The sequence below is a fragment of the Aotus nancymaae genome, unplaced genomic scaffold (assembly GCF_030222135.1).
Source record: "Aotus nancymaae isolate 86718 unplaced genomic scaffold, 86718_ANA_hifiasm-v0.15.2.pri h1tg000057l, whole genome shotgun sequence".
Classification (NCBI taxonomy): domain Eukaryota; kingdom Metazoa; phylum Chordata; class Mammalia; order Primates; family Aotidae; genus Aotus; species Aotus nancymaae.
In genome coordinates, this window is record NW_026988471.1 from 71,532,904 (window position 1) to 71,545,721 (window position 12,818).

General features: G+C 42.2%; 1 protein-coding gene across 5 annotated transcripts in view; it reads right to left on the reverse strand.

Annotated features, from left to right (window-relative positions):
• Nucleotides 1–12,818, reverse strand: part of EXOC6B (exocyst complex component 6B) — a 742,202-nt gene that overhangs the window by 4,276 nt on the left and 725,108 nt on the right. For all 5 annotated transcript variants that reach the window (XM_012475649.2, XM_064364233.1, XM_064364234.1 and 2 more), the window contains one exon: nt 3,441–3,553. In XM_012475649.2, coding sequence (XP_012331072.1) covers nt 3,441–3,553 — 113 coding nt within the window. The remainder of the gene's footprint in view (nt 1–3,440; nt 3,554–12,818) is intronic.

Genomic DNA, 12,818 nt, shown 5'->3' on the forward strand with positions numbered 1-12,818 from the left:
GAAAGTCAGGACTGGGCTGAGATAGTCACAGAACCCCCAAGTCTGACTAAGCAATTGTGACAGAATTCAGGAATCTGCTATTCCCTGCAGAGGGCCCACAATCCCTCACATCTATTGGTGGCCACTAACTCTTGTCCCAGCCTCTACACACCAGCCCCACTGCTAGTTCTAGGGTTAGACAATTGAGAACAGTGCCGAGACAGATTTCTCTCTGGGATGGGGGCAGGCCAGTCTTCACCAGAGGTGGGCCAGCTCTCTGACTTCACTGCTCCTTGGGCTGTATGGAGACAGGCTAGAAAAGGGTAGAGAAGGAACATGGCACTGGGCTATAAATTGCCTCTAGTCATATTTCTCAGGGGCCTTTGGCCAATCCTGCACCATTTCCCCCCTCCCCCGACTGTGGGTGGCCCTTTGCAGAGGAGCAGATTAGGGGCCAGTGAGTCAAAAGGCCAGAGATCCCACAAGGGTATTTATGTTTGGTATATATGATATAAATTTATAATGCATATATTCCATAAGGGCAAGAAGTTTCTAATGAGCACCACGGCTGTGTGGCTCTGGCTGCCAGTGATAGCCATAAATGAATTAGGAATTCTCTCACTGATCTAAGCTCAAGGGCCTTCAGGCTGGAATTGCTCATCAAGCAAACTCAGAACACTGAATATAAGGTACGACCACCCACATGAGGAGGCCTGTGCTTGGAGTGGAAGAAGAAGGGGAAGTGACTGGGCTTATTGAAGAGAAAGCATGAGAGTCCTCAAGGCTCTGATAATTACTGTATTTGTTCCCTTACACGCTAGTTGCATAATTAGGTTTGTGGAACTGTCCTGGCTTTAGATAGTCCCAGAGAAAGATTCCCTTTCCTCTGCTGGGTATACGATATATCTAAACATTAACAACAACATAAAACAAACACACAAAATGAAGAAAACCACTTCCTGTATTCATAGGACATTTAGTTTAATATCCTACATTATCATTAATTTCATGATTCCTGGAAGCAGCTGAGAGACAGGGAGCCAGCTGGCTTTCAGCTCCCATGGGGAGGCTCCTGTAATATCTAGGAGAAAGAGGGTAGTCTTTGGCCCCAGAAGCTAGAACTTCTTGGCCATTAAGACCTAGAGTTGGAATGAGGCACTGTAAAGATAAACTCAAGTACCCTGAGGGCTAATGGTGGCCTGCTGGTTTCTACTCAGGAATGCTCCGAAATCAAAAGCCAGCTCTCCCACCTCCCATCCCATTCTGAAAGCCCAGTATCCCATTCTATTTTATTAATAGCTATGGCCACGTCTCAATGACACAGGGGCCACTTCTTTTCCCTAAATGTCTTTAGCAAGTCTTGGGGTCTTCCTGTTTCACCCTGCTAAGAAGGGCCAGGTTGAAAAGGAGAGACTGGCAAGATCTGATGGTAGAGCTGGCTGTGGAAAAGCAGGAATAAGTCAGGTAAAGGGATCAATTCCTATGAGGCTGGGAGATACAGACTGTAGTGATCTGGGTGGCCTTTGCCCTACTGTGTCTGGAAGGAAGCTTCTAAACTCTTCTGATTTGCTAGGGCTAAGCATAGAGCTTCTTTACTGGCCAATGCTCCAGAATGGCAGGGAGGGGCTAATTATTTTAGACTATTGTTGAGCCATAGGAAGTGGATGAACCAGTATTTCCTGGATCCAGAGATTCTTGGGATCAGAGGAGTAAAGGACTGCTGAGAGAAGTAAATGACTGAAGGGAATCCCAGAGCCCACTTGAAGGACACATATGACCATTAATTATGACCATTTAAGCACCAACTCAAAGGTCAAAATGTTCCCTTCTTTCAGCTTGGCACCAAGAACCGTGGGATTAAGCCTTGCCTCTAATAAAGGGTCTTTTGTGGGAGATGCGGGCTCTAGACTTTAAAGCCACCAAGAGGTAGGGGAGGCTGCTGAGGAGCTACCTTTTATCATGGCTTTATTTCAGGCCCCACACTAGCAAGAGTATTGTGTGTGCCAAGAAGCTGAATGGGAACAACCCTTTACCTGGCACCAATGGGAGAAAATCTCTGCCACCACTCCCAGCCCCAAAGGAATTGGTAAGCCAAGGGTCACTCTAAGGGCCAAGGATAGAGAAGGCAGCCAGCCAGTTGGCACCAGGCTGGTTTAGTAGATTAGTATGTCAGGGCGGGGACAACTCAGAGACTAGGGATTTTAGTGTAGTCATTAGTGTCAAAGAGGAAACCAGAAGGACTTGCCTCAAAGTGAGGGAAAAGGCCCAAGTGAATAATATACTTACTCTCTAGATATCCTAGGGAGGAAGGTCAGTGGGAGAGAGAACCATGGGAAACAAAGTTAAAATGGAAACATCAGCCTCTGATGTGGTCAGGAGAAAACTGCAGTCTGAGTTTTTAGTCTCTTGGCTCCAAATACATACCCCTGCATCATGCTCTTGCCTACCGTTCACCTCTTCCCCTTTGCTCCCCCTTTTATATTACACAGTAAGAAGGACAGACCTTGAGCTCTCCTGCTTAAGGCTCCACTCTGCCCTCCTGGACTCCAAGCCTTGCCTTCCTAGGATTTCAGACACGGTTGACTGGCCATATATGTAGACTTACAACAATGCCTAGATGCAGGGCACTCTTCTAAGCAGCTGGGGATTGACTAGTTTTTCAGATTTCAAGAGAAAGCTGCCTTTTTATGTGGGTCTTGGCCTCTGGCCTGACAGCTCTCTAATAGGTTAGTAAAAGCCAGAGCCAGGCTGTAATAGATAGCATTTACCAGCTTCTGGGTAACATATCGGTTAGCCCTGAGATGTCCTAGAGCTGCTAACCTACTTTCAGTGGTAGCACCTCTGCTTCAGAGAGGCCACAGCTCTGTGGCAGGGAATCCTCTGCAGGGTAGTGACTGCCTAAGGGAATAATCAGACACCTTCTCCAAGACAGCTTTGTTGGGATGGTCAGCACAATATAAGCTCAGTCTGGTGGGGTGGGAGTGAGGACAGGTGAAGGTTTCAGTAATTCTCAATAATTTCTAGGGCTTCTCTACTAGGAACCAGAGAAGCCATCTGTTCTGTGGAGTTGCACTATCCAGCATCATACCCCAGACGACTAGGGCAGCCTCATTCTGTTTACCAGGCTGGCCTGAGCCCCAAACCAAGCCATTTCTCCTTTCTTCTCTTGCCATCTCTAGTAAGAGATGCTTTGCTCCCATTGAACTAGAATGTAATGTCGAAGTCCAATTCCGACCCATACTTGGCCTAGCTTGTTGGGGGCTCAGGAATTAAGAAGCCACAAGAGGAAGACTGGCCTGCCAAGTCCAGTGATTGAGACTGCTGACAGCACCCGTGGCCTATGGCAACTTCAAGAACAAGGCTATCTTTAAGGTATCGGCAGTGGTAAAATTATCTTCTATACCAGCCCCCCAACCCTGTCTCCTCACCTCCCATTGCAGACCACTGGACTAGGTACTTACTTCTCAAGCAGGGTCAGAGCAGTCACTGGGTTTACCCGGAGGTACTTGCAGTTGGGCTGACCATAGTCAGCAAGGTAGGTTGACCAATCCCACTGGATGAAAAGATCCAAAAGCTGTAAAATATCCAAACCCCACCCCAGGGATTAGTCAGACAGGCAAGACAAACCAAGATGCCAGAAACTTCACCAGCCTTCACTACCAGCTAATAAATCGGATACATAAAAATTAAAATGTAGTAAGAAAAAGAATAGCTACTGACTATTCTTTCAACCAAGAAAATAAATGAGTAAACAGGTGGCAGACTTATCTCCACCATACGCAGTATGGAAACGTTGCTGAGACTATATGCTGGCAGTTAGCTCTCAGAGGCAACCCTGTAAAGAAACTCACACTGGCCAGAATCAGATATAATAATAATATCATAATCATTCACTTATTCATTTAATAAATGCTTATCAAATGCCTTCCACATGCCAAGAACCATTCTCAGTATTCAACAAAGAACAAATAAAGGTAGATGTAATCCAGTGCCGCATATGCCATTGTTTGAATTCAAGGTTAAAAGGTCTGGGTTCAAGTATCAGTTTTGTGTCTTGCTATACTGACTTAGCCCAAGTGACTTAGGTAATACAGACATATACACATGCCTATATACACACAGACAATAAGAAACACTGAACCAAGGCATAAATGGCTTATGTAGCAATATAAGAGGCAATATGTGTTATGCCTATGCAGACAGGCTGAGAAGATGGAAATCAGGACCACAGTAGATGAGCCTGTGATTGAGGACAGACAGTCTAGAATTGGGTTATGAGTGTTAAAGAGAAGTGCCAAGAGCTACACGCGTGAAAAGACAACGAGAGCTTTCTGAGGGTAAGCTGAGTTCTGACACTGGGGGAGATTTTGACGGAGAGAAACTAAACTTCTGTCAAAGGCTTTCCTCCCCAGCCAGTTTTAGCCTCAGGCATCATTCCAACAAATATTCAAAAATTGTAACTAAGCAAAACAAACAAACAGAAGCTTCTAGAGGGGGACAGGGCCAGACTCACATCACTGCACAGAGGTAGAACCCCCATATTAGTACTTTTTGACTCAAGACGTTCTCCATTTCTCCCTTCCCAGGAGATAGGTAACTGCTGATGAAGACAAGCAGATGGCTGGCTGTGCAGAACAAAGGCAGAGAGGCTGAGAGTGCAATCATAGCCAATGCCAGAGCCTGGGCTCTAGGCACATCTTCCTCCATGTCTGTCTTCACTGTGCAGCTGGGCAAACAGGCAGTATGGGCCTTGCCCTATTTGGCCAAGTCTCCACTTCATCCAGTCTCTTAGAATAGCTGTTATGAACTTCCTGAAGCAGTCTGGGAATTGGCTGAAGTCCCAAACCTAAAACTGAGAAAAGCCCCTACACCCTCAGCCGAGAGAGGGATTTTAGAGACGAGAGAAGGAGGGGAGGAGAGAGACAAGCACGCTAGTTGGTCTGGGCCAGGATGGTCCCAAATGGCCCCTCAGGCCATTTTCAGGTCATGCCTATTTTCACTGGCAAGTGAAAAGGCTTCTACCACTTCCTTCTGCTGACCCAAGGCCTCAGAGAGTTCTCCTTTGGAAGAAAATTTTCCTTGACTTTCTACTCCAGCGTCAGTATTTCTGTCCTGTGTTCTCCTCTTTACTTCTCCTGGGGACCACAACAGATACTGAGAGTGCCCCTCGTGCTCAAGTTCTTCCAGTACTGTGCTTTACGCATTTCGATATGTTTTCCCTCAACTGCTACGGAAAGAACTATAAAAAAGGATAGCAGTTTTTCAATTAAAGTTTTTTTCACAAATTCAAAAAAGAACCTAGGGAGCCTTTTACCGTTTGTCTGTTGGGGAGCCGATAAGAAAAGTGAATGAATATCAAAAAAAGTCTAGTTGGAAAAACTGAAAAACCTGATTTCTTAAAGTTATTTTAGAGATTACTTTTTCAGCATACATGGTGATATCAATTTTGATCACCTGATTAAGTTGTCTGATTTCTCCCAATGTCTAGGTATTAGTTTTCCTTTGGAACGGTGAACATAATTTAAGACGTTCAAATTACTGCTACCCAGTGAGGATTCTTGCCTAACCCAATCTTTACTATGATGGCTGCAAACTGCTAACACCATCCTTCCTTCCACATTTATGAGTTGTCACTCATTCTACTGTAAGCAAGTGCTCTCTCTTCCCTCTTCCCCTCATTAATCTATTTGCTATTGGCACAAGCTCATGGGTTCCTACTTTTTCAATGGCTGATATTCATACTATGCCTACTGTTTTGGTACCAATTGTCCCAATTGTCCCAAGTGGCAAGGAGCTCCTTAACACTGGCTTTCCTGTGTATTTTCGACCTGCCCCATCCTTTTCTGAACATCACTTCATGATACCATGAGAGGTTCCAAGCTCGTCTTATACCTTTCCCTGCTCCAGCCCTGGAATCAATTGCTTTTCCAAGGTGCTCTGGGTCCTTCTATTGGAGAATAGTATTTAGAAAACAAGATCTGAGCAGTTAGCATGCTCATTTCTATTGGAGTATTCTTGCATCCAGACCATCTCAGCGGACAGAGCTAAGGAAAATATATATGTTTACTAACTCACACACACATCTCTATTTCTGTATCTATTTGTATACATATATTAATGTCATGAGTTCATACTGATGTCTTCAATTCCAATCCAGAACTATGAGATTCTTTCTAGTTTCTTCCCTCTTTCCTTATTTATCATTTCTTTCTCTGATAGTGAGAAATCTGGCTGCTGTTATTTATAATGTGTTTGACTTATTTGTTCAATTCTAGTATAAAGTGATTTCAGAATTGCTAACCCATACGCCTGTAAGAAACAAATTAGATGAAGGTATCTTTTCAAAGTTCTTTTTGTTTTTGTCCTTAAAGTTTTCAGTCAAAATACAGGTTTCTTTCTTTTCTCTCTTCTCTCTCTTTCTTTCTTTTTTTTCTTTTTGAGATGGAGTTTCACTCTTGTTGCCCAGGCTGGAGTGCAATGGCGTGATCTCTGCTCACTGCAACCTCCTCCTCCTGGGTTCAAGTGATTCTCCTGCCTCAGTCTCCCGAGTAGCTGGGATTATTACAGGCATGCATCATCACGCCCAGCTAATTTTGTATTTTTAGTAGAGACAGGGTTTCCCTATGTTGGTGAGGCTGGTCTCAAACTCACAACCTCAGGTGATCCACTGGCCTTGGCCTCCCAAAGTGCTAGGATTACAGGTGTGAGCCACCGTGCCCAGCCTATTTCTTCTCTTTCTCTCCCTCTCTGTCCCTCCCTCTCTCTCTCTCTCTTTCTTTCTTAGAGACCAATTATTGCTCTGTTGCCCAGGCTGGAGTGCAGTGGTGCAATCAGAGCTCACTGCAGCCTACAACTCCTGGGATCAAGTAATCCTCCCACCTTCACCTCCCTGAGTAGCTAGGACTACAGGCACACCCCACTATGCCCAGGCTAACTTTTTAATTTTTATTTTTGTAGAGATGAGGTCCTGCTATGTTTCCCAGGCTGGTCTGGAACTCCTGAACTCAAGTGATCCTCCTGCCTCAGAAAATGGTGATTTCTAAAGTTACTTAGGTTAGTTATTTTCTTTGTCACTACTTTCAATATGGTTACTTTATTCTTTTATAATTCAGTTACGTTCATTTTTCACTGCCTGTGTTCCATTTTTGATTCTCCCACATTCTGGTTGTTTTTCATTCTTAATTTTGGGGTATGTGAAACAATACTATAGTCCTGAGAGTAACAGCAATATAAAAATGTGTACTCAGAGAAGTATTACTCCTTCCTCATCCCAACCTGTTCCCATTCTTTCCACTTCTTTCTACATCTTTCTATTCATTCCTGTAGATAACCAATCTAGTTTCTGGTTTATCTTTCTTTTGTTTGTTTTACTCCAATAAGCAGACACATGTATATTTTCTTTTATCTTCCTCTTTCTCTCTTGAAGGGTAGCATATCATAGCTACTCTTTTACACTTTCTTTTTTCATGTAATGGTGTATCCTAGAACTCACTACCTAGAAGCTCATTTCTCATTAATGATTATATTCTTGATTTATTCATAAAAATGCTGTTTTGTATACTAGATGAGTGAAGTCATTTTCAAGGCAGACCAGACATTACATTTTGGAGCATTTCATGTTAACTTGGTAGAACAGGTGAGTGTTAGATTTTTAGAGTAGGACATTCTGATAAATTTTATGGCTAATTCAATCAAAAGCAAACTCAACCCATCACTAGTGATGCTTTGATTTCAAACACAGAGTTATCTGTTTGTAGTATTTAATAGAACAGGGGAACCCAAATAGTGAAGTCGTTTATGTGGTACTTTATAAGCTATATAAAATGGTAAATTATGTGATTACTGGTTATTATACAAAAATATGTATAAGTGGAAAAGGATATGACAAAGGGAGACATTTTTAATTAGGTTGTATATTAAACAGGTCACTATGATAGGATACTTTTTTTCCTCCTCTATAACTTTTATCTATGTGACTCTTAACTAGGGCTTTGGCTAAGTGCTAAAGCTGCCTCTGCTATATTTCCTTGTTTTGTTTTTGTTTTTCAGAAAATTCCTTTGGCTTAGTAAGACTCAATTTACAATTCTGATTTCATGGAGGGTGGGGGAGAGTGGAGAGGACCAAGAACTAGAAAGCATAAGCAACTTGCTAAAAATCACAAAGCAGACAAGTGGTAGAGATGGTTTGTTGGCTCACACTCCCCAAGATGCCATAGCTGGTTTTTGTTGTTGTTGTTTTGACTTTTTTAATCCTGATTGATTGTGTCTGAGTTAGATACTCATCTGAGACTAGGCCAAATTTCTGAACAGACTTTCTTTTTTGCAATAGTAGCTGAGAAAGACTAGAAAAATTCAAACAAGTCAAAGTGAAAACAAGTCCAAGGCCATACAGCGAGTTAACTGGACAGAGAACAGACAGCATTATAATAGTAGAACAAAATGCAAAGTTCCAGGAAGGACCTTAGGAATGCGTTATTATTACGATAAAGCAGGACTCTGTTGATCCTTGTTAGTGCACACAAATATACATGTCTCCAGCAGCAAGTCTAGAAATAAATTAGATGGATGAGTTGCTTATAGTTAAAGGATTAGAAAGAAATTGTCAAGTAAAAATCATAGGCAATATTCAAGCAAGCCATCCTGGGGGTACTCTTATGTTTTCTTTGGCAGAAAGGATTATTCAAAAAAACTCAGAAAATAAAAATGTGGAACCTGGTAGAGAATGGCCTGCTTGTTCCTCCTCCTCCTAGACTGTTTGTTACCAAACCAATTCATATCACGCTTATTCATGGGTGAAGAGAACTGTTGGATGTACCCTACTTCCATTGCCAATTCTTGGGATATGAGCCTCAGCTCCCATGTAGATGGGAGCTCCCCAAGGATGCGGCTTACGTTTTCTCCTTCTGACTCCTCAACAGCACAGACTAGCAAATGTCTAGATTCTCAGCAAATGTCTAGATTCTCAATATGTCAGCAAAGACATGGTACAAGGATTAAATAGGTCAGCTAACATTTTGTAGCAACAATATTGGCTAGATGGTGGGAGAGACTTACACTTTGTGCTTCTCACATCAAACATTCCAAATGGACCAAACCTAGGGTCCTCTTGGCCAGCACTAGAAGAGAAGTTGTATGAGGAAGCAGGAAGAATCAAACAGGAGAGATGATATGTATAACAGGTGAGTGGGAATCCAGTCCCAGACATTTGATTTCAAGGTTCCAAGGAATATAGCCATGACTAGTGACTAGGAACACAGTAGATGTTTGGTGACATGTGGGCTGGGTCTTAGTAAGCAGCATGGGGCCTACCTCATGTTAGAGAAAGCCTCCTCTTTCCAGAAAACCTGCAAAGATTCCAATGGGGAGCAAAGTATAGTACGAGCTAAGGTAGCCATATAGACAGACACAGATGCTAAGACATACTGACAGTGGCCACACCCCTCTTCCCCAGGGGTGACTTTCTTTACAGGTTTTCGTTTGAGCAGGAACACTGAGTCCTGTAGAGAACTGTGCTCTCAAAGCAGGCGTGACCTTGAAGTAAACTTGATGCAGGAAAACCTGAATTTGCAGTCTATATACATTTCAGAAGAATTCTTCATATTAAACAGGATTGACTACAAAATGATTTCAAATAACATGCTTTTCTGGGACACTTAATATATAATCCAAGAAAAATTCTAAAAATGCTACCACTTCAGAACATGGCCACTGTATAAAGTGCAGTCCACTTTCAGTAACATACAGAACACTAAGCCTGGAGAAGCTTCATTTGTCCACTCCCTGCCTTTGGCAGGATGAAACTAATCACATCATTGTAAAGTATTTTTTATAATCACTGATCCACATCTGCCTGTGTTTTGGAGGCAGAAGAGTACACTAAAAAAAAGTCCCAGAGCTGAGGGTCCTCTGACTGACAGTGTGACCCCAGGCATGACACCAAATTTGTTTTTCTGATTCAGAAGTGGAATCATAATAGCTCCTATCAGTAGCTGAGAGCAGATTGAGTGAACAATTGTGAAGTCTACTAAAAAGCACAGAATTGACCAATGACCCATTTGTGTTTATTGCCCACGATTCCCCCAACTCCTTGTCTCTGGTGCTGGGCTTCTGTGATTCAAGAAGGGCATCCGTCTGCCTTCTGAGTCTCCTCAGAAGTGCTTCCTGACACAGAAATCTGGGCAAATGTAGAAAATGGAAAGCAGGGCTTATTTTAACAAACATAAATTGAGTACCAACAATGTCTCAGTCACTCTTCTAGGTACTGCATAAGAAAGAATGTTAAGATGATATCTCCAATCTTGAGGAACTCAGTTTGGTAAATAAACAGATACAGAATGATGTGGATGCTCTAACAGGTACTCTAGCACATTACAAAGAAAGTTAAAAGAAGGGCATCTAAGCCTGAGCCAGGTAGGTGGTGACTGGTAGGGGTGGGGTGGGAGTGTCAAGCAAGGAATTTGACATGGCTACATCTCTCAGGGAATAACCAAGACAAATGAGGCCTCATACACTAAGCTAAGGAGATCGATTTTAGCCTAGAGAATTCTCTGCTTGTTCTCATCACTGCTGCTACCTGCTTTTTTCTAGATCAGGAGATGGAAAACTACAGTCAACACTTGTTTTTGTAAATAAAGTTATGTTGAAACATAGCCATGTTCACTGATTTACATAATTATCTATGGCTGCTTGTATGCTATAACAGCTGAGGTAAGTAGTTGTGACAGAGACCATATGGCATGGGAAGCTTAAAATATCCAGTATTCATTCTTTTACAGAAAAGGTTTGCCTCTAGATCCAAGGCAGGGAGGGCAGTATGCTCTGAAATTGTCTCAGATGTAAGACATCTAATACTTATTAAAGGAAGAAGAAAAAAATGGCTTTAGGGATACCCTTCGCGTTGTAATGAGATGGCATAAAATTAATTATCTTAACAACTGTTGTAATAATTATTTTATGGGAGAAAAACATGTTTGGGGAAATATCCTGCTTGGTGAGACCCCCAAGGTGCCAAGACATCCAGTAGAGAAGGTAGAAAGAATTTGGTATTCTGGTTCTTGAGAGGCAGAATGTGAAGAGAGGAGATTTAACTAATATGTGTGAGAAGGGCTAAGAAGAAAATCCTTCATGGTATTGTGGTTCCAGACAACTTTGGAGACCTGGGGTATCTAATAAGTGACTTTTCAAAACTGCTGTGCAGTTCATGACACAATCTATCTTCTTTACTAACCCAACCCCTCAATCCCAGTCTTTAGACAAATCCACTCTCCTCCCAATTGCTTGGGTGACTGATTCCTCTCTCTCTCTCTCATTCTCTCTCTCTCTCATTCTCTCTCTCTCTCTGTGTGTGTGCAACTCAGAGCAGAAGCTGTTATACAGCTAGAAAGCTGCAGAATTGCACTATGGAACTGGGAGTATAAGAAGCAAGAAGACTGGAGGTGTCCACGAATTCACAGAAATCTGGAGGAGGCCTTTGGATTTTCCATAGGCTACGGAATTATGGTGGAGAGAGGTTCCAAGTTTTCTGATCTCTGTAGATTAGCAGGGCAAGCTTATAACTGAGCTTTTCAACAACGGCCAATAATAGGCTGGTTCCTGGCTCTAGGTCTGACCTCCTCTTCTTTTTCCTAGTTGAGTGAGGCAGAGAAGGAGGTAGGGGAAGGCACAAAGAGCGGCTTTTGCAGCTCCCTGCTTTCCCTGCAGCCCAGCTCCAGGTGGATGGAGGCTTCATTAAGCTCTTTATCAGTGACCAATTGCCTATCAGCAGCTTCTTCTGAAAGGGAACATCACCCTGAGAAATATTTATTTGCCTCATAAATGTGGGTTTAAAGGTATTCTGTCTAAACTTTTCACCTTTTCTCTCTGGGTAAAGAGAAAAGAAGAAAGACAGGGAGGCTTAAGGTTCTCCTGTTGTTTCCAGCTGGTGCCTAGGGGAAGACTCTCAAATAAAAATGCCAACACTAAGCATTTCTTTGAGTCAGAGACTATCCTGCAGGGCCATTTCTCACTAAGGACAGCTTCTATCCTGCTTCAGGGAGCAGAAGGAAAACCTATTACCACAATGGTTGATAATAACCATGTATACATACATACATGTTCAAGGGGAGGATGGGAGGCCCCTGTCATAGGCTGACTGAGTTGTCCCTTGTTGGGCGGTGGAAGCAGGCAGGTGTAAATTTGAATGGAACTGCTGCCCCAGGTGTAGGAGAAGAAGGTAGGGGCCATGGACCAGTGTTTATTTTCTTTCAGTATATTGTGACTTGTTAAAGGTTCCTAGGTGGGTGATTAGGGACTATATTATAGAGTTGTTAACTAAACTACCTGCCCTTTCTGGACAAAATGACTAAGTGGCTTTAAAAATCCCTTCAAAGAGAACACAGAGTGAAGATAATATTAACAACGTAAGTGTAAGCAACATCAAGAAGATGGCAGAGCTCAAAAATCTCCTAATCAAAATACAAGCTCTTTATCAGCCACATTATAAATTAATAATAAGCTAATCAGATTTGATAAGTCAGTCCCCCAATCTGAAATTATTAAAAAAACTATTTATAATATTATTTGTATTCATTATTAGGAAAAATGAACTTTACTTAATCTAAGTACATACTGTACCTTGAATTATTAACATTAGTACGTGTGTGTAGAAGCAGACTTTCAAAGGTAATAATAATGTTCTGTTTCTTAAACTGAAGTAGGAAGAAAGGTATACATGGGAATAACCTTTTGCAGCTACTCAATGTCTAATTATAATTTATTAATAACTTTTTATACACACAACTATATTAGGGTAAGCCCTTAAAATGTCTTTTACCAACAGTGGATTTTTAATCAAAAAACTT